This window comes from Scomber scombrus, chromosome 18 (assembly GCF_963691925.1).
Source record: "Scomber scombrus chromosome 18, fScoSco1.1, whole genome shotgun sequence".
Classification (NCBI taxonomy): Eukaryota; Metazoa; Chordata; class Actinopteri; order Scombriformes; family Scombridae; genus Scomber; species Scomber scombrus.
Window position 1 is genome coordinate 4,174,475 of NC_084987.1, and position 19,144 is coordinate 4,193,618.

At 39.7% G+C, this 19,144-nt stretch overlaps 2 protein-coding genes across 2 annotated transcripts in view; both read left to right on the forward strand.

The window, feature by feature from the left end:
- The window catches only part of LOC133999458 (small integral membrane protein 36-like), a 370,942-nt gene extending 361,083 nt beyond the window's left edge, over positions 1 to 9,859 (forward strand). The window contains exon 2 of the mRNA XM_062438644.1: positions 9,363 to 9,859. Within this exon, the coding sequence (XP_062294628.1) occupies positions 9,543 to 9,845 (303 nt within the window). The 5' untranslated portion in view covers positions 9,363 to 9,542 and the 3' untranslated portion in view covers positions 9,846 to 9,859. The remainder of the gene's footprint in view (positions 1 to 9,362) is intronic.
- Positions 9,859 to 19,144, forward strand: part of mmd (monocyte to macrophage differentiation-associated) — a 27,113-nt gene continuing 17,827 nt past the window's right edge. The window contains exon 1 of the mRNA XM_062438641.1: positions 9,859 to 9,998. Coding sequence (XP_062294625.1) covers positions 9,961 to 9,998 — 38 coding nt within the window. The 5' untranslated portion in view covers positions 9,859 to 9,960. The remainder of the gene's footprint in view (positions 9,999 to 19,144) is intronic.

The window sequence follows — 19,144 nt, forward strand, 5'->3', positions numbered from 1 at the left end:
GCTCAATTTGTAGCAATAAATATGTATTTCTCTCCTTTTTTTTACACATGCATTGCACCCATACTAAAACAACAAAACAAATTAGATACACTGAATATTTATTTCACATGCATACTCCTTTTTTATATTTAAATACACATGTTCTCTATTACAGATTTCAGCAGGTTGTTAATAGCCCGTTCAATCCTTTTTGTTTTGTTGAGTTGGACGCTGAATGACACGGCTGGTTGTGGGTCCTTGACGAGAGGAAACCATGAAGTCTGGGAGGAGCAGGTTCCCACACCCAGAAGAAGAGACGCAGAACGCTCTAACACAAACAGTCCAACACTCAGGAAGGAAAGGGCTCTCGTTGAGCCTTTATCAGATCTGCAAGATCCTCGGCCCGTCCGTCACCCGCTGCTGTCCGCTAGATGTGACCCCACCCGCCTCCAGGCTTCTACTTTTTATATATATATGAGATGAGATAATTCAGCACACTTCATCATCAGACTCAGAGGCCACTGATAGAGGAGGATAGTTGAACTGAGGTTTATAGTATGTCACCATGTTGGACATTTATTATCATCTGGGGTCCTATTCCTTTTGTTAATGATGTTGTTCTTCTAAATGATTTGTATCTCAGAGACTGTAGACTCATTATAAATAGATTTGAAATGTTTATTGTCTCTACACGTACACTTCTGAAATTATTTGGCTGGGATGCTCCATTAAAGAAACAATGAATAAATAAATATACGGCATATAAATATGAAAACATGCAAATAAAAACATAAGGTGTGAAGTCAATAAAAGTGCATATACAATCTTTACTCAGATATTGCACTTATTTGTGTGTGTGTGGTTTATTTATTAAAAAGTCTTATCTAAGGAAAAAAAGAGTCCTGTATCTCCTTTTTTTTAAGGGCATTAGGCTGTTGTGTGGGTGAGCTGGGTCCTTTAATGACGTTCAGGGATTTCCTGAGGCACCGCTGGGTGAATAGCTCCTGCACACACTGCGTAGTTCACACCAGGGTTATTATAGTTCTGAAATTTTCATTATTTTGTATTTTAATTTAGTTTTTCAGTTTTCTTTTTGATTTCAGTTTAGTTTTTAGTTAGTTTAACAAGTGATTAAGTAGTTTTAGTTTAGTTTTTATTCATGGTGCTTTTCCACTATACAGTTCGAGCACTACTCGACTCGACTCTGTTTGGTACCAGGAACAAACTTTTCAATTACTTCATAGTATACCTCGTCAATGTGGGCGGGGTTGTCATAGCACGGCTGCGCGAAACTGCCGTGACTTCGTTTTATACACGACACAAACACATACTTGCTGCTCGGCCTGTGTCTTTTGTCACACATAAAGGAAGAGAAGAGAAACTAATCTTATTTAAAAATGCGGGGTTTGATTCTTGTGTGGGACGGCTCATGACTCTTCCAGTGACTCTCTGACCAATCAGTGGCCGGCAGTCTGTTGACGTCACATTTTAGCATCGGCTCGGCTCGCTTGGAACCTCGGCAGAGCAGATACTAAAAAAGTACCAGGTACCAGGTACTATCCCTAGTGGAGTCGAGTAGTGCTAGAACTGTAAAGTGGAAAAGCACCATTAGTTTTAGTCTTTCGGGTATTAGGAGAAAAGCCTTGATCAGTAGAAGCTGTAAAGGATGAAATAATGCTGACACTGAAGTAAGGTTTGCTGTGTTGCTGACTGTAAGCTTACGTTAGCTGTCTCCTGCTTCTCTGTGAGAGCATCCAAGGTGAAATTTCAAGTTAGTGGGATTTTTCCCTTTTAGCTTTTATCCCACAAATGTTCCCATCACTCTTCATCACCACACTTTTACTTTTATCTACTTTGGCGTCGTAGTCTAAATATTCCCATATTGGGCTGTGTATTATTATTATTATTCTGCTTGGAAAATCGTAAAATGCACGTCAAACAGTAGGTGGCTCTGCTGCCACCTACTGGCACTAGCCTGTTATCTCAAGAAGTCAAACTGAACAGGACACAAATCGAGGGAGAAAACAAAAAATAAGTTTAATTTTATCTGCAATTCAGTTTAGCTTTAGTTAGTTGTGCATTGTTCATTGTAGTTTTTATTTAGTTTTAGTTTTTTAAAATTATTTTTCACTGCCAGTTTTAGTTTTAGTTAACTATAATAACCCTGGTTCACACCCAGTGAATGTGCTGGGCCGTGTGCACCACCCTCCCCAGTGCCCTTGCAGTCCATGCTGGGTTTGGTGCTCCCGTAGGCTGTACAGACGCTGTTGGGCCTTTTTTTAACTACAGTGGTGGTGTGGCTAGCCCATATCAGATCCTTGTGGATGTTTTGAAGGTATTTGAAGTTGTCTAACCTCTCCAACACTGTGCAGTTTCCACCCTGCTCCTCTTGTAAAGCTCAATGACCTCCTTTTGGTTTTGGAAACGTTCATGGAGAGATGGGTGTCCTGATATATTTTGTTCCAGGACCGTCACCTCCTCCCTGTCAGCTGTCATGTCGCTATGGGAGATCCACCCCAGCCTGTGTCACCACACAGTTGTGGATGTAGAGGGAATACAGGAGAGAGTCCGCGGGGAAGAGGTGCGGTGGACCATCAAAAAATCCAGGATTCAGTCTCACAGTGCTGTATTCAGGCCCAGATCGTTAAGCTTATTGACGAGCCTTGAGAGTACTGTGGTGTTGAAAGTTGAGCTGAAATCCGCCAACGGCATCCCAACATAGGTGTCTCTCCCTTCCAAGTGGGAGAGGATAACTATACAGTATTGTGTTACAAATGTTTATGTACCACTTTCTAAATAGGGGGAAAAGACAAGTTGTTTGTTGAGACCCTGCAGTAATTCCTAAACCTCAGACCCCCCAACAATATCAAATCATACACAGTCATACCCACCATAATTATAACCATTCTTGCTTTTATTATCTTATGTAAAGTAAAATAGTGATTGTGACGGTTCCTCGCCTGCCTGCCTGCACCTCAGCGTCTCTTAAGGCGCCTCCGCTCACTGTCCTCAGCTGTCTCCCGGTTGTGTAACAGCACCTCCTTTCTGACCTCATGGAACATCTCTGCAGTAACTCAAACAGCCTAAAGACACAAAGGAGACGGAGGATCACGTTCACCACAAACTCCAACCCCCCCCCACAACCCCTCCCTTTTCAGTGCCCTTTGCCCGACAGGCCACTTCAGACTGAAAAAAATATTCCCCTTTAATCCAGTGAAGGAGCCTGGAACAACTCCCATTTAAAGAGCATGGACAGTAGATGTAACCAAACCTAGTTGTGTAACTGTAACTGAGAAGCGTTTTTTTTTAACTTTTTCTTTTTCAGTGTTATTCTCTGAGGCTAGTAGTATTAACTTTCTTTTCAGTGTGACTTGACTTAACATAACATTACATCTTTCCCATCCATGACACAGCATCTGTATTGCAACTTAAGTAGCTTAGTTATGATTTTACTGTAACTAAAAACTAATGAATCAAACGGTCTCCTAAATCTTATATATATGGGAATTAACAGTCACCTAAATGTCACTTACTATAGAAATATTCTATAGTTCTGGTAATGGTATAGCTTTATATACTCTTTAACATAGAGTCTTTAATATTATAATCAAATCTGCTGGAACGTTTTTCTATTTAAAAAAAAAAGAAATGGCAGAAATAAACCAAAATACTTCTATTAAATAACAGGAAATTACAGGAAAAGCATTAAATAAGAAGTATGTAATAAATACAGAGAGCAAAGTGCATTTTTTAAATTTATACTTCGAGTTTTTAACCTCAGGGAGGTGCTATAGACAAATAAACAGCCAAATGCTATTAGAATAGTGAGTGCAAAGCCTCACTGATAACATTGTGCAACTAAACCCCTCATTGTACTTAAACTCTATCTGTTTTATAAATCCTAAACCCACTGAGATTCATCACCAGGCTTTAGTTCTGTGAGAGAGATAAAGACACAAGCTTTGAAAACCAAAGTGTTTTCTCTTAAGTTCACATCAAAAGGTCAAATCAGAGGGAAGTCAGCGTGCTTCTTGCTCCCCATTTGTTTTTCGGTGGGTTAATGGTGGGAGACCAGAGGCGAGGTCAGGATGTGTGTGTGTGTGCGATCGAGAGGAGGATTTCACCACAGGGGGAGACGCCACGCTGTGAAAACAAACAAACAACCTGTTGGGGGGGGGATTTCATGCCTTAGAGACTGACGACGAATGTAAAGCAGAAACAAATCCTTTGGCTCACAGAGTCAAACAGCTGAAGGCTCCTGCAGGATTTGTCAACACATCCTTCCCCATCTCTCCCCGCTGTCAGTCTCCAGGTCCCCACCGAGGCTGCCGGACTCGCTGGCACCAGAGTCTGGCGCTAGGGGAGATCTAACTCCCAGATATGAGCAGAGGAGAAACTCCACCCAAGAGTCCTGGTATACACACAGACAAACCTATTACATCCTCTGAGCTAATCATGCCCTGCAACCTACAACACAAACATCCCCAGGACAGAAAGTCCGCTCTTCCTCTCAATCGCTGCTGTTTACAGAAAAACTGAAAATCAATCCTTCACAAGTGCAACTCTTTCATGTTCTTCATTTATTTTATTATTATTATTATTGACATATCATACCCAATGCCTTTTCATCTTTTTCAACTTTCAAGTGAATTGCATGAGCCCTCTGAACTAAACTAACCTGACGCGCCAGATGGTTTGTTACACAGAACCATCTGAGAAGTCGTCCTTGGAAACCGTTTAGAAAAAGGGCAGCAACTTTTTTTAAAAACAACAACAAAAAACTTGGCAGTGATTGGATAAACCATCTGTCTATGAGCCATCTTATATTGTGAGGCAGCTGGATTTGCGAGATCATGCGAGAATCCTCATAGGATGCCGATTGGTCCGAACCACCGGCAGTTTGGATTGACTAATAAGTATTGTGCGTGTATCCAAAGCCTGATATATTTCATTCCTCTGTGTTGTCCAAAAACTATTAAAAACACATCAGTGAGCCACACCGCTGCACTGACAGACATGTTCCTTCTTCATCATGAGATTAAAGTCACATTAGTTTGTTTTAGAAACGGCTCCAAAAACTAATAACGGCGATCATGTTTTTAGTCTCCGGAGAGTAGTTCTGCGTAAGGCCAACGTCACGGACCACCTTTGTACTGAAGTTGTTTACAATGTAATATGAAGTTAAGAGGTTGTAATATGTTGCAAAACAAGCTTAACCAAGCACAGTAAACGGACTCAGGCACAAATTCAGTAAAATTATTGGCCTTTCTCTTGTCTTGTCTTGCCCGTGTGTGTGTGTGTGTGTGTGTACTGAGAGACATGTTCCTTCATCATAAAGATTAAAATCACGTTCATTCGTTTTAGAGACTGCTCCAAAAACTAATAACATCATGCTTGCTATCATGCTTTTAGTCTCCGGAGAGTAGTTCTGTGTAAGGCCAACGCCACTGAGCATGTGAAGGAACAACATTTACAATTTCACTAGCTTGTTGTGCTAAATATCACAACCTCTAGACTTTGTACTGAAGTAGTTTACAATGTACAATGTAGTATAAAGTCAAGAGGTTGTGATATGTTGCAAAACAAGCTAGCTAAGAACAGTAAACAGAACTCACGCACAAATTCTGTGAAATTCTTGGCCTTTCTCTTTTTGTCTTGTCTTGCCTAATAAACTTGTGTGTGTGTGTGTGTGTGTGCACTGAGAGAATGTTCCTTCATCACAAAGATTAAAATCACGTTCATTTGTTTTAAAAACGGATCCAAAAACTAAAAACATCATGCTTGTGATCATGCTTTTAGTCTCCGGAGAGTAGTTCTGTGTAAGGCCAACGTCACGGACCACCTTTGTACTGAAGTTGTTTACAATCTACAATGTAATATAAAGTCAAGAGGTTGTAATATGTTGCAAAACAAGCTAGCCAAGAACAGTAAACAGAACTCGGGCACAAATTATGTAAAATTCTTGGCCTTATTCTTCTTGTCTTGCCTCATAAACTCATCTCTGTGTGTGTGTGTGTGTGTGTGTGTGTGTGTGTGTGTGTGTGTGTGTGTGTGTGCACTGAGAGACATGTTCTTTCATCATAAAGATTAAAATCACGTTAATTTGTTCTAGAAACTCTTCCAAAAACTAATAACATCATGCTTGCGATCATGTTTTTAGTCTCCGGAGAGTAGTCCTGTGTAAGGCCAACGCCATCGAGCATGTGAAGGAACAACATTTACAGTTTCACTAGCTTGTTGTGCTAAATATCACAACCTCTAGACTTTGTACTGAAGTTGTTTACAATGTACAATGTAGTATAAAGTCAAGTGGTTATATGATTTCCTAAAACAAGCTAGCCAAGCACAGTAATGCACAAATTCTGTACATTTCTTGTGCTTTTCCTTCAATATTGTAGTACGACTTGTCAAATGGCAAACAGCCTAAAAGTCAAGAGAGTTGTGACAGAGTTGCCAAAATAGTAGACTTTCAGATTGGTGATATCTACAGTATGTCAACTTTTCTGTCTTGTATTGCATAATAAACTTTGTGTGTGCACAAAGATAAAATATAAATAATGTTCAAAACAAGCTGAGAAAGACATGCACAAAGCTACTTTACCTCTTTCATCACTAACATAACAATAATATCTCATCATTCATTTATCTTCTCTGGGGTGTGATTCATCCTGAGCTGCCTCCTTGAAAATAAACTTTGGCGTAAGTTATGGGAACACTGATGAACCTTGAGACAGAAGTACATCCATTTCTGTCTGTTTTTATATTTAAAGCAAATGAGATTGTTTTCATGGTTAATCCGGATTAATGTAATATAAATCCCTCTTTTTAAAATACCCTCATTGTTATATGAGCGAGACTGTAAAACATGAGAAAATAGTGACATGTGTTATGAAATACTCAAAGTGGAAATGATGCAGTCATCGCTGACTGCAGTATGCACAGTGCTCTTTGACTCGTCCAGATGTCGACTTCTGGAGTGGGACCAGGCTCAGTGACGCACAGAGGTCATTGTATCTCTCAGATGGATGATTTATCAGTGACAGTGCAGGTCGCTGCATGTTAGTCTGACACCCCCGCCCACCCCCACCTCCTCACCCTCCCTCCCCCTCAGGAGCTCAGTGGAGGCCAGGCGGGATCGGGGTCAAGCCTTTTGCTTCTGGCATCAGTTTCCTGAACATATAGAGGGATTACAGGCCTCAACATCAAGAGAGGAGGAGTGAGGTCATCTGTGCTGTATGTGCAGATGTGCATCTGCTGCCTACCCTGACTGTTGCACACCAGGGGACAGGAAACATCATGACTGACAGAGTTTGTTCGGCATGGGACCTGGAGCAGATTAGTGGTTGATTTCATGCTCTCCTTGTTGATGTTATGAATACTTTTTGTACTTTAAGAGTAATCCCTGTTGTTCTTTTCTGTAGGTTTCAGAGCTCTGGATTAACTGCATGGTTTGAAGCTTTTAAAAGTCAGTTTGCAAACTATCATGATTGTAAGAATCTAAGAGACTCCTGATGAAAGATATCGTTCCTGCAACATATTGTAGAGAAACTTTTGCCCACTCTAAATTTGGCTTTGTGTTGTATTTGCATCCAAAAAATGTCTTAAGTGAGAACTCCGCACGTCACCTTTTTTATATACTGGATCAACACATGAATTCTGTAAACCATTACGCTCATAAAATCAGGTAGGCATTCATCTGTCTGCCTGTGAAGGAGGAATTTTTAAACTCTAATCACGACTTGAAAGTTTCCAAAAAATAGCACACATGTAAGGCTGAATGTGGAAATGATTGTTTTTGGGAGGAACTGAATGAACCAACTTAGACCTGCATTAAAGGACCAGTGTGGAGGATTTAAGAGGGTCAAATGACAGAAATGGAGTTTAATATTACAAAGTATTATGTAGTGTTTTTAATTGGTGTGTAGTCACCTGAAAATAAGAATCATTGTGTTTACCTTAGAGTGTAGCACCTCCATCTTTCTAGGGGGGTTCGGAGAGGCATATTCACAATCTTAATCCTCACTGATGGATGTCACTAAATCCTGCAGACTGCGCCTTTTTTAACAGCTTTTTGGCCACTTGGGAGCAGCAGAAACAAACACTGTGAACACAACATTGTCATATCATCAGCTTTTTCAACTTGTTTCTCTCAACCAACACATTACACACTGACCGGTCAGACATTATTATGGAAAATATTGATTATAGCCGCTTTAAAAGGACATTTTAAACTGGAAAACTGGAAACGACACATCTGCTGACCGACACTTCCAATAGGGCAAAATGTTAGTTTTTTTAGGGTTAAAAACAAATAATTTTAGTGTACTGACATCTTCCTGCAGCTGTTTAATCACCATGCACAGTATTGGGTTTTTTTGCAGCTGGAATAGTGCCTCAGCTTCCTTTTTGTGTGGTATCCATACTCACTCATTGACTAAACTTAATTTCCAGTACAAACATGTTGCGTTCTTAAAACCTGCTTAGAGTTTAAATGTAGTATGCAACTGATTTGATGAGATGCATAAAGCTGAAGTATTTCTGTGGTATAAATTCAGCCTCCAGCTCTGCAGATGATTCTTCTCCCACTGTTGCTAATTGCTGCCCTCTGCTGTCCATTAATGTCACAATAATCTCAAACAGGTGGAAAACAACCTGTTGAAACACACACAAGCAACTAAAACTGAAAGTGTTGTTTGTGCTCACCTCACCTCACATCCACACTAACGCACATGTTCTCTGCCTGCCTGCACAACCAACATGCTCCTTAACACATGTATTGTCATGCAGCAGCAGAGATTATATTGCTGTCCACTGTGGTAATCCCTTCTCCGATGCTACGAGGATTCTGAAACATGGAGCACAAAGGCAGCTGTAATCTGCAGGGATTACATTTTTCCGAAAAAAAGAAAAAAGATATGAGGTCGGAGATATTGGAAGAAGGTTTCACCTGGTTTTGTTTGGTTAAATTAAAACTTGTGATAGCACGCTAGCATTTTCTGAGTGGCTTTTTAGTCGTGCTCTCTGGCCTCTATTTAGCCAGATGGCTTCCTCCGTCAATCCCCACTCACAATCAAGATTAAGATTACACCACACACACATGCTCCCAGACACACACACACACACACACACTCAAATACACCACATACAGAGTAATTAATGTCTACTTGCTAGCAGATGATATAACACAGAATCTGTCACAGTTGCTGAGTTACCACTGAGGCTTAAGTTATTAAAGTGAGCCATTGATCGCAGAAACTCAAGGTTGGAGGAGTGGCGCGGATTAAAGTATTTTTATCACAAAGCCACGTATCCACGGCCCTCATCTGAAACCGAGAGGTGGGAGACAGAAGCGAGGCAGAGTGGATGCAGGTTGGGAGGAAGAGGGGGGGCGGAGGAGGACAGGAGCAAGAGACAGATTGAAGAGGATAGATTGAAAGAAAGCCCTGCTGTCACCAGCTTGTTCTTCAGTCTTTAGTGTCAGTCGGTACCTTCCACCATCCCTTCCTCTGAGGCCTCCGCTTGTTCTCCGAGGCCTACGGGCCGCCCAGCATGAAGCAGGCACCATGGGCTTTCTGGAAAACTACCAGGAGATCGACCCAGTCACTTTGAACCTTTGCATCCTCATTGCCAGCTACGTTATCTTGCTCCTGGTCTTCCTGATATCGTGTATCATGTACGACTGCCGAGGCAAAGATCCAACCAAGGAGTACGCCCCCGACCCGCAGCCGACCCAGTCTCCCATCAGGCTGGTGGTGATGCAGAGCTCTCCAGCACCAGCAGGACGGTGGGACACGGCCAACATGATCACAACCTACCACGAGCCAACGCACTCGGACTTTAGGGAGAAGAAAAGCACGATGGTCTAAGCGAGACTAACCTTTGTACATAGTTGACTCTTTTTTCCCTTTTTTTTTTTTTTTTTTTGTACATACGTTTCTTTTTACATTTCCTTGTTTTATTGCTGCTCGCTGCTTCGGGACAATGCTAGGATTTGACCTACACAGGACCAGATTGAGACGGTAAGGGAGAGTGACATGTGTTTAACGTCTTTTAAGTGCTGTGTGTATGCACGAGAAATCCCTCTAAAGGATCTCAAGCTAAAGCCTGCACTTTGCTCTGGAGAGGAAATGTCACAACTGATAAAGCACAAGGAATAAAGACGGCATTTCTGTTGTTCTGTGTTGACAAAGTAGGAGAGAGGTTTAGAATTAGAAAGTGTGGCCGAGTTAAACATTTAAAGAAGTGTGTAGAGTAGAGGTGGACGATTAAATTTACCCAATTGAGTAACTCTTAAATGAGCATCTGCAATACTTGACGTCAGTGGACTTTATTCCTTTGCTCCAACATAAATAGATAAAACCATTATCTCTACTTTAACTACTCTTTTGAAATTAAAGGTGCATTGCCCTCGATTTGGCTGCCATGCAGGGGATTAGTGTTTAACATTCAACATTCGGACGAACCTGTTACATAAGTGAACAGAAGTGTGATGTGCATGAGCGTGGGTCGTAAAAAAGCTGCAGACAGATAGGTGAAAGCGGTGCGATCAAGGTCCTGACCTGCAACGTCTAGATTCTTATTTGGAGACGTGTGCCTTTAATCACCCCCCACCCACCCACACACACACACACACACATACACACACACACACACACAAGAAGAGAGAAAGTTAACCCTTTAGTCCATTCAGCGCTTCTCTGACTTTATACCTGCCACTGCACGAACTTAACCATAGCTGAAAGTTTACCTGATGTTCATATTAAACACACTCTGATAAGCACGATGGACAAATATAACCAGCACAAAGAAAGACTTGAACTTTAAGTTGCTCATATCGCTCAAGTGCAGATACGGTGTATCGAGACTGTAGACGTTTTGTGTAAATAAGAAGCACATGATAGTCATGTTTAATAAGTCAACAGAGCACAGTTGACATAAAGCCTGCAGGGTTTGAGTCCAGGTCTGAACATTGAGTCCCTGAGAGAACTTATTTGCTCTACTAATACACACTATCTATTAGTTTAACAGCATCTTCCATGTCCTCACTTAGATTATATCTGGCATTTGCTTTTATGCTCCTTCCGGCTTTCTTTGTAAATGATCTGATGCGTGCAGAGCTGTGCTGTAATCTGTAGCGAGGCAGACTGATTAGCTGCAAGTATGCATGTAAGAGTGGAAGCAGCATTGCATGGATGCTATAGAAGCAACACTTATTTCTGTATTTTACTTTATTATTGGAGGCTTGAGCACCTTTATCATGTCTGTGTTTGTTTGTAAAAATGTGTATCAAGGTGTATTCCCTGTTTAACCTGTTTACTGCAAACAAAATCTACCTACTGGTACAAATAAAGCAACCTGAGAGTCTGAAATCAATGCAGGATGCAGGTTTATTAAGTAGTAGCAGGATAACTATTCAAAGAAAACCTGACAAATCTGAAACGTGGATTTACAATACAGCTTGGAAAGGCTCCTGATTGGAGTTTAGGTCAGACAGACGTTTCCTGGAGATATACACTAATAGACATAATAAAGTATGTTGAATTTAAATAAAACATACAAAGCCAACATGCATTATAGTTAAGTTAACTTGCTAATAACTGAAAAAAGACATCCGAATTAACAGTGTGTACCATATCAGACTTATCTAATTACCTTACCTACAGTACCTAAATTAGTTCCTAAATGACTTCGAGCTGCAGAATTTCCCCATTTAAATTGACTTTAGCATCAGAGGTTTTAATTATAACCCGCGAGTAATTAACATCAGCAATCAGTGGCTACAATATAGTTTTTCCGTCAAAGTAAATTAGCTTAAATAGCTCTGAAATGCATCTAACAAAACTTACTAAAAACTAGGGATGGACATTTTTCATAAAGAGTCAAACAAAGAGCTAAATAGTCTGAGTAATAACAGCAGTTATGCTAAATAAGCAACAGCGCTGAGAGCTAACCAGCTAACGTTAGCCCCGACTTTAAAGCCTTTTCGCTATTATCTTCTTGTTCAATATTGCTATTAAATGCAATATGATGCTAATAAATGTGATTCAAGTATACTTCTAGATACTTACTGATTAAGGCCGTAGGATAACTATTATATTTGAATCACTTCGATATTTTTCTTTGAATCACTTAGATATTTTTGAATCACTTAGATATTTTTGAATCACTTAGATATTTTCTTATTCGTCATCTTTTCTGGTGAAAGATGACGAATCACCAAGACGACATCCACAATAAAATGTCTCCACAAGCCAAAAATATTTAGTTTATTGTCACAGAAGTCTAAAAGAAAACTAGTAAATAGTCACATTTGAGATGCAAAAAATCAGAGAATCAGGACATTTTTTCTTAAAAATAAAAAAAGAAAGAAAGAAAACATATAATCAACTTTTAAAATGTCTATTATGTCAATATGCAAACCATCATTATAGACTGTTGGATTTATCTGATTTACCACAAAATATTACAGAAGTGCCTGAAGTTTATTGTCCGAGGTAATTAAACACGAATAACAAGGATATATATATACATTGCTATATTATCAACCTAAAGTACTTTTTCTTTTACCCCTCGTCGGTTGATAAAGACACTTCCTGCCCCAGCGCCTGATTACTCAACAGACTTGTGATTACAGCTTTCAGTTTGTGCTGCCAACAACCAAACAGAAATAGACTTCAGTGTAATCCCGCTACTTCTGAGAAATGTGCAATAAATGGACCTCGTTCATAAAATAGGTCGAAAGCATTCTCTGTAAAGTTTTACGACGATTAGTTACGTAGCTGAGAGAAATGACATGAGAGTTTGTGGAGAGAGGTTAACAAGAAAATAACCAGGAGACGAGAGAAAATCCTCGAAATATACACTTAAATAGATCTTTATGGCGATATTTAGGACCAGTAGTTCCAGTAGATGATTAGCTTAGCAATTTTTTATAGTAATATGTAATTTTTTAAAGAAGAATAGTGCTAATATTATCTGATTCCAGCCTCTAAAATGTGAATATTTACTGGTTTATTTCGTCCACAATGACAATAAATGGAAATATACACTGAAATATACACTGATAAATCTTTATGGCAATATTTTAGGACCAGTTGTTCCAGTACATGATCAGTTTACCCTCAAATTAAACTCACTTTCACTGACTTTGTATCTGAGCTGTGATGATTAGTAGATTCATTGATATTGAATTAATGTGTTAATGCTCACTTTATCTGATTCCAGCCTTTAAAATGTGAATATTTACTGGTTTATTTAGTCTTCAATGGTGATAAATTGAATATATTTGAGTTGTGGACTGTTGGTTCGGGACAAAACAAAGCAGTTCAGGTTGCTCCTTAGTCTTCGTGAAGCTACGATCAATATTTTTCACCATTTTCTGAATCTTTAAAGACCAAATGACAACTAATTACACAGATTAATGAAAAATAATTGCTAGTTGCAGCCATACTTTGTATCACAACAGCCAAAATCTTACTAAAAATGCACCATATTCATCTTAAAACAGTGTAAAAACTACTTTTGTCTGTTTGTGTTGCCATAAATAATGCAACTAGTCGAAACGTTGTGCATGTGACGAGTAGTTTCTGTGAATAAAATATGGAAAAGTTGGTTTGTTTAAGTAAAGTTTTTAAAGTTTCCACTTGTTTGTTTTAAGTTAAACATGGTTTTCTGCAACATTTGAGCTCCTTTAACCCTTTATTAGCACTTTGCTAATTGTTGCACTTCTTTCTTTTCTCATGCACTAATCTACATCTAGCTGTTTATTTAAAAAACAACAACAGATAAATTAAACTCTACCATTTCTTATCGTTGTATTTGTAGCTCGTCAGCAGCTCGAGATTTACCACGTCCCCTTTTTTTGAGTCGCACTTCCTCTAACACTTGATTTATTTTGCCTCACTTGTTGGATAAACGCTTCTACTAAATGACTAAATATTAAAAACACCACATCATGACTTTCATTATGTCTAATCCTGTTATTTTTAACTCCTAGCTTGTCGACAAGGCAAGACACCGACCCTGAATTCAATCCTTTTAAAGTCAGATATCACATAATTATCCTCTTTAATGAATGTGTGCTTTTTTTTTACCTCCTAAATTTGTTAAAATCTATAAAACTCTGTGTTCATCTGCTGCTGATATGAAGGATATAATACAGTGTAATCAAATATTTATAGCTGATTTAAAAAAGCATTAAGTCAAGATTGTCTTTTATAGGCTTGTGCACATCTGCAGTAGGAAACATTACATTCATTAAGGTAAACTACTAATATTACAGTCATTACGGTAAACTACTAATATTACATTCATTACGGTAAACTACTAATATTACATTCATTACGGTAAACTACTAATATTACAGTCATTACGGTAAACTACTAATATTACATTCATTACAGTAAACTACTAATATTACAGTAAACTACTAATATTACAGTCATTACGGTAAACATTCATTAATGTGGTCCAGGTGCTGGACCAAATAACAAAATCTATAAAAGCAAGAAAAAAGTGTGCACATTGATGCTATCCTATTAAATCTACATGCATTTGAAGCTGCAGTGTGTAATATAACTACCATTATGTCATTATCACTGTTATTATGCTGCTTAATTTCAATATATATAGATATAAATTGTCCTATATTGGTCTAAATATTGTTTTAAAAGGCTTTATTTTACCTGTAGTTTGGGTAATATTTTGTCTTATAAGTGATCAAATTTGATTATATACTGAATATTGAACTAAAGAAAATGAGAACAGTGTTGGTCTTCAGTAGTAAAGAACAATTTAAACCATTAATTCATTAGTCGATACAAAGAAAATCATTAATTCTTTGCTTCCAGCCTGATTTTTAATTTTTGTCTCCATGACACTGGTGTGTGAGGTGACTACAGGTAAAGCGGTCATGCATCGATATACGCTCTGTAATCCTCAGCCAAGAAGCACGGCTGTATTTTCCACTGTAGCGCACGCAAAGGCTCAGCTCGTTAGCTGCAAGATTAATTAACACAAGTAAAGCAAAACACTGCAGCAGCAACGATCCTGACCTAAATACAACGTTTAGGTTTGTATATAGGTTAATAAAAAAGGGGCTGCAGAAATATATTACATATGATTAATCTGATCTCATTTTAAAGGACCAGTGTGTAAGATTTAGTGGCATGTAGTAGTATGCCAGTGTTTGATTTGTCCATTCTGGGCTACTGTAGAAACCCTAACCCCTCGTTATGTAGACATAAAGGTAATGATAACACCACAATTCTTATTTTAAGGGGATTATACACACTCATTAACCCTCCTGTTGTCCTCAGGTCAAGGCAGGACAGGAGGGAGGGAGGAAGGAAGGAAGGAAGGAAGGAAGGAAGGAAGGAAGGAAGGAAAGGAGTAATGAGGGAGGAAAGAAGGAAGGAAGGAAAGGAGTAAGGAGGGAGGGAGGGAGGGAGGAAAGGAGGAAGAAAGGAAAGGAGTAAGGAGGGAGGGAGCGAGGGAGGGAGGAAGGAAGGGAGGAAGGAAGGAAGGCAAGAGGAAGAAAGTAAGGAGAGAAGGATGGGAGGAAGGAAAGGAGGAAGGAAGGAAGGAAGGAAGGAAGGAAAAGAGTAAGCAGGGAGGAAGGAAGGAAAGGAGGATGGAAGGAAGAATGGAAGGATGGAAGGAAGTGAGGGAAAAAAGAAGTATGGAAGGAGCAAAGAAAGACGGAATGAGGAGAAGAACAAAGGAAAAATTAAAGAAAAAGGAAGGAAGGAAGGAAAGAAGGAACAGTCAAAAGAGATGGGGTCAATTTGACCCGGGAGGACGACAGGAGGGTTGAAACCCCTCCTGGCCAAATCCGCTCCATTAGATATCACTAAATTATACACACTGCACCTTTAATTATCTCACGTACATTTATGAAAAAATATATCAACAATAAGTCAATTAAGTGCAAACTTTTCAACTATTTTTAGTAATAGATTATTATTTATTGAGATTATTGAATCATTTTTTAAAGAGAAAATGACCAAATTCTCTGATTCCAGCTTCTCATTTTTTTTTTCTTTAGTCTTCTATGATGATAAAGTAAATATATTAAGTTTATGGATGAAACAAGGCATTTAACCCTCCTGTCGTCCTCCCGGGTCAAATTGACCCCGTCTCTTTTGACTGTTCCTTCTTTCCTCCCTTCCTTCCTTCCATCTGTCCTACCTCCCTCCTTCTCTCTTTCTTTCCTTCCTCTCTCTTTCCTCCCTTCATTCCTTTCCTTCCTCCCTTCCTTCTTCCCTCCCTCCCTCCTTCTCTCTTTCTCCCTTCCTTTCACCATCCTACCTTCCTTCCTTTCTTCTTTCCTCAGTCCTCCCTTCCTTCTTTCCTTTCCTTTCCTCCCTTCCTTCCTCCCTTCCTTCCTCCCTCCCTCCTTTCCTTCCTTCTTCCTCCTTCCTTCCTTCCTTCCTTCCTTCTTCCCTCCTTTCCTCCCTCCCTCCTTCCTTCCTTCCATCCTTCTTTCCTCCATCCTCCCTTCATTCTTTCCTTTCCTCCCTTCCTTCTTCCCTCCCGTCCTTCCTTCCTCCTTTCCTTCCTTCTTCCTTCCTTCCTTCCTTCCTTCTTCCTCCCTTCCATCCTTCCTTCCTTCCTCCTTCCTTCCTTCTTCCTCCTTCCTCCTCCCTCCTTTCCTTCCTTCTTCCTTCCTCCTTTCCTTCCTTCTTCCTCCCTTCTCCCTTCCTTCCTCCCTCCTGTCCTTCATTCCTTCCTCCTTTCCTTCCTTCTTCTTCCCTTCCTTCATTCTTCCTCCCTTCCTTCCTCCTTTCCTTGCCTTCTTCCTTCCTTCCTTCCTCCCTCCCTCCTCTCCTTCCTTCTTCCTCCCTTCCTTCCTTCCTTCCTTCCTTCCTTCCTTCCTTCTTCCTCCCTTCCATCCTTCCTTCCTTCCTCCTTTCCTTCCTTCTTCCTTCCTTCCTCCCTCCCTCCTTTCCTTCCTTCTTCCTCCCTCCCTTCCTCCTTTCCTTCCTTCTTCCTCCCTTCTCCCTTCCTTCCTCCCTCCTGTCCTTCCTTCCTTCCTCCTTTCCTTCCTTCTTCCTCCCTTCCTTCATTCTTCCTCCCTTCCTTCCTCCTCCTTTCCTTTCCTTGCCTTCTTCCTTCCTTCCTTCCTCCCTCCCTCCTTTCCTTCCTTCTTCCTCCCTTCCTTCCTTCTTCCTCCCTTCCATCCTTCCTCCATTCCTTCCTTGACTCAAGGACAACACAAGGGTTAAACTATTTTTCTGAATCTTTTAAAAGTGTTAGAAGTGCAGCAGTGATTTTTCTATGCTTGTTTGAACACTTACAGTCACATAAACCTCCCTCCACATTGCTTTCCTCACCTTCTCTGTTCCTACTGAAGGTAAAACTATGGGCCTCTTCATTCTAGCGTGAAACAGTAAACCAATTACAAAGCTGTTTAACCCCCACTGCATCACGTGTGTATATAAAGCTTCTTTTATTCTGCCGATGCTCTCACCTACACAGTGCATCATAAGGTCAGGAGAAGTTATTAGATAGATAGATAGAAACTTTATTGATCCCCTATAGGGGAAATTTAGGGTCCAAGCAGCTTAATACATGTAAAGACATCACACATAACATACACATACAAAATTGTGATTTTCATGTTTTTTCCAGTGTGTGTTTGCAGTGTGATTTGTTATGTGGCAGCTCGGAGGTAAAGATTAGATTAGGAGATGCAAACTAGATCAGGAAGGGTTTGACCCTCGTTAGCTTAATTGAAATCATGTCAAACAACTCAAACATGTCTGACTTTCCACCGCTGACTCATCGGCCAGATGAGACATCTGTACAATGTCTCTTAACCCTATAATGCAGAGAGAATCATATTTAACCCTCCTATTGTCCTCCCGGGTCAAATTGACCCCATCTCTTTTGACTGTTCCTTCTTTCCTTCCTTCCTTCCTTCCTCCTTCTTTCTTTAATTTTTCCTTCGTTCTTCCCCTCCTTCCCTCTTTCTTTGCTCCCTCTTCCTTCCTTCCTTCCTTCATTCTCTGCTTACTTCCTTCCTCTTTTCCTCCCTCCCTCCTTACTCCTTTCCTTACTCCTTTCCTTCCTTCATTCCTTCCTTCCTTCCTTGCTTCCTTCCTTCTTCATTCCTTCCTTCCTTCCTTCCTTCCTTCCTTCCTTCCTTCCTTCCTTCCTTCCTTCTTTTCTCCCTTCCATCTTTCCTCCCTCCCTCCTTACTCCTTTCCTTACTCCTTTCCTTCCTTCCTTCATTCCTTCCTTCCTTCCTTGCTTCCTTCCTTCTTCATTCCTTCCTTCCTTCCTTCCTTCCTTCCTTCCTTCCTTCATTCCTTCCTTCCTTCCTTCCTTCTTTTCTCCCTTCCATCTTTCCTCCCTTCCTCCTGTCCTTCCTTGACCTGAGGACAACAGGAGGGTTAATACATGAGTTTTAGAGAGCTCTACATCATCAGTGTGATCATTTTTCCCCCCTGACACACCTGATGTATAAGATCAGATACATGCAGTGCACAGATAAACCACTGCAGTGTTCAAGTACTACATATTTTATAGTTTATTTTATTATATTAATTCCCATACAGCAGGTATAAAAGCTCATTTATCTGTACGCCATTATTTATTTCATGCATTATGTTTCATCAACATACATAAAAGGTTTAGCAGGTGGTGACATCAGCTTTATGCAGGACCTATAACAGCTTTAAACAACATTATATTCATATGTTTTTAAATTTTAAAAAAAATGCAAAAACATCCAAATGTATCAAATATGATACAAAATAAAACGCATATATGCAAAATGTTATTTGATTAAATTTTAAATAACTTGTCAGAAGGTCCAATAACCCCTCCAGTTTGAAAGAATTATACATTTCTGGTGATTATTTGATGATTCAAGCTTTATAAGCTTCACCCACAGTAACCTACGACACAATATAGACATTTTAGAAAGCAAAAACAATCTTATTTTATACATTTGCAGGTTTGTTGACGTCTGTTTAGAGTCAAATAGTGAGTCCTGGATAGAGAACAGCCATCATTATCCGAGACATTTTGCCAATATGAACTTCTGGTGGCTGTGTGAGGATTTATTAACACTGTGCATGATCAATATATCACTAAACCCATTAATTTAGCTTTTTTAAATATTAATAAGTAGGCCTGATTGATGTGTGTGTGTCAGTGT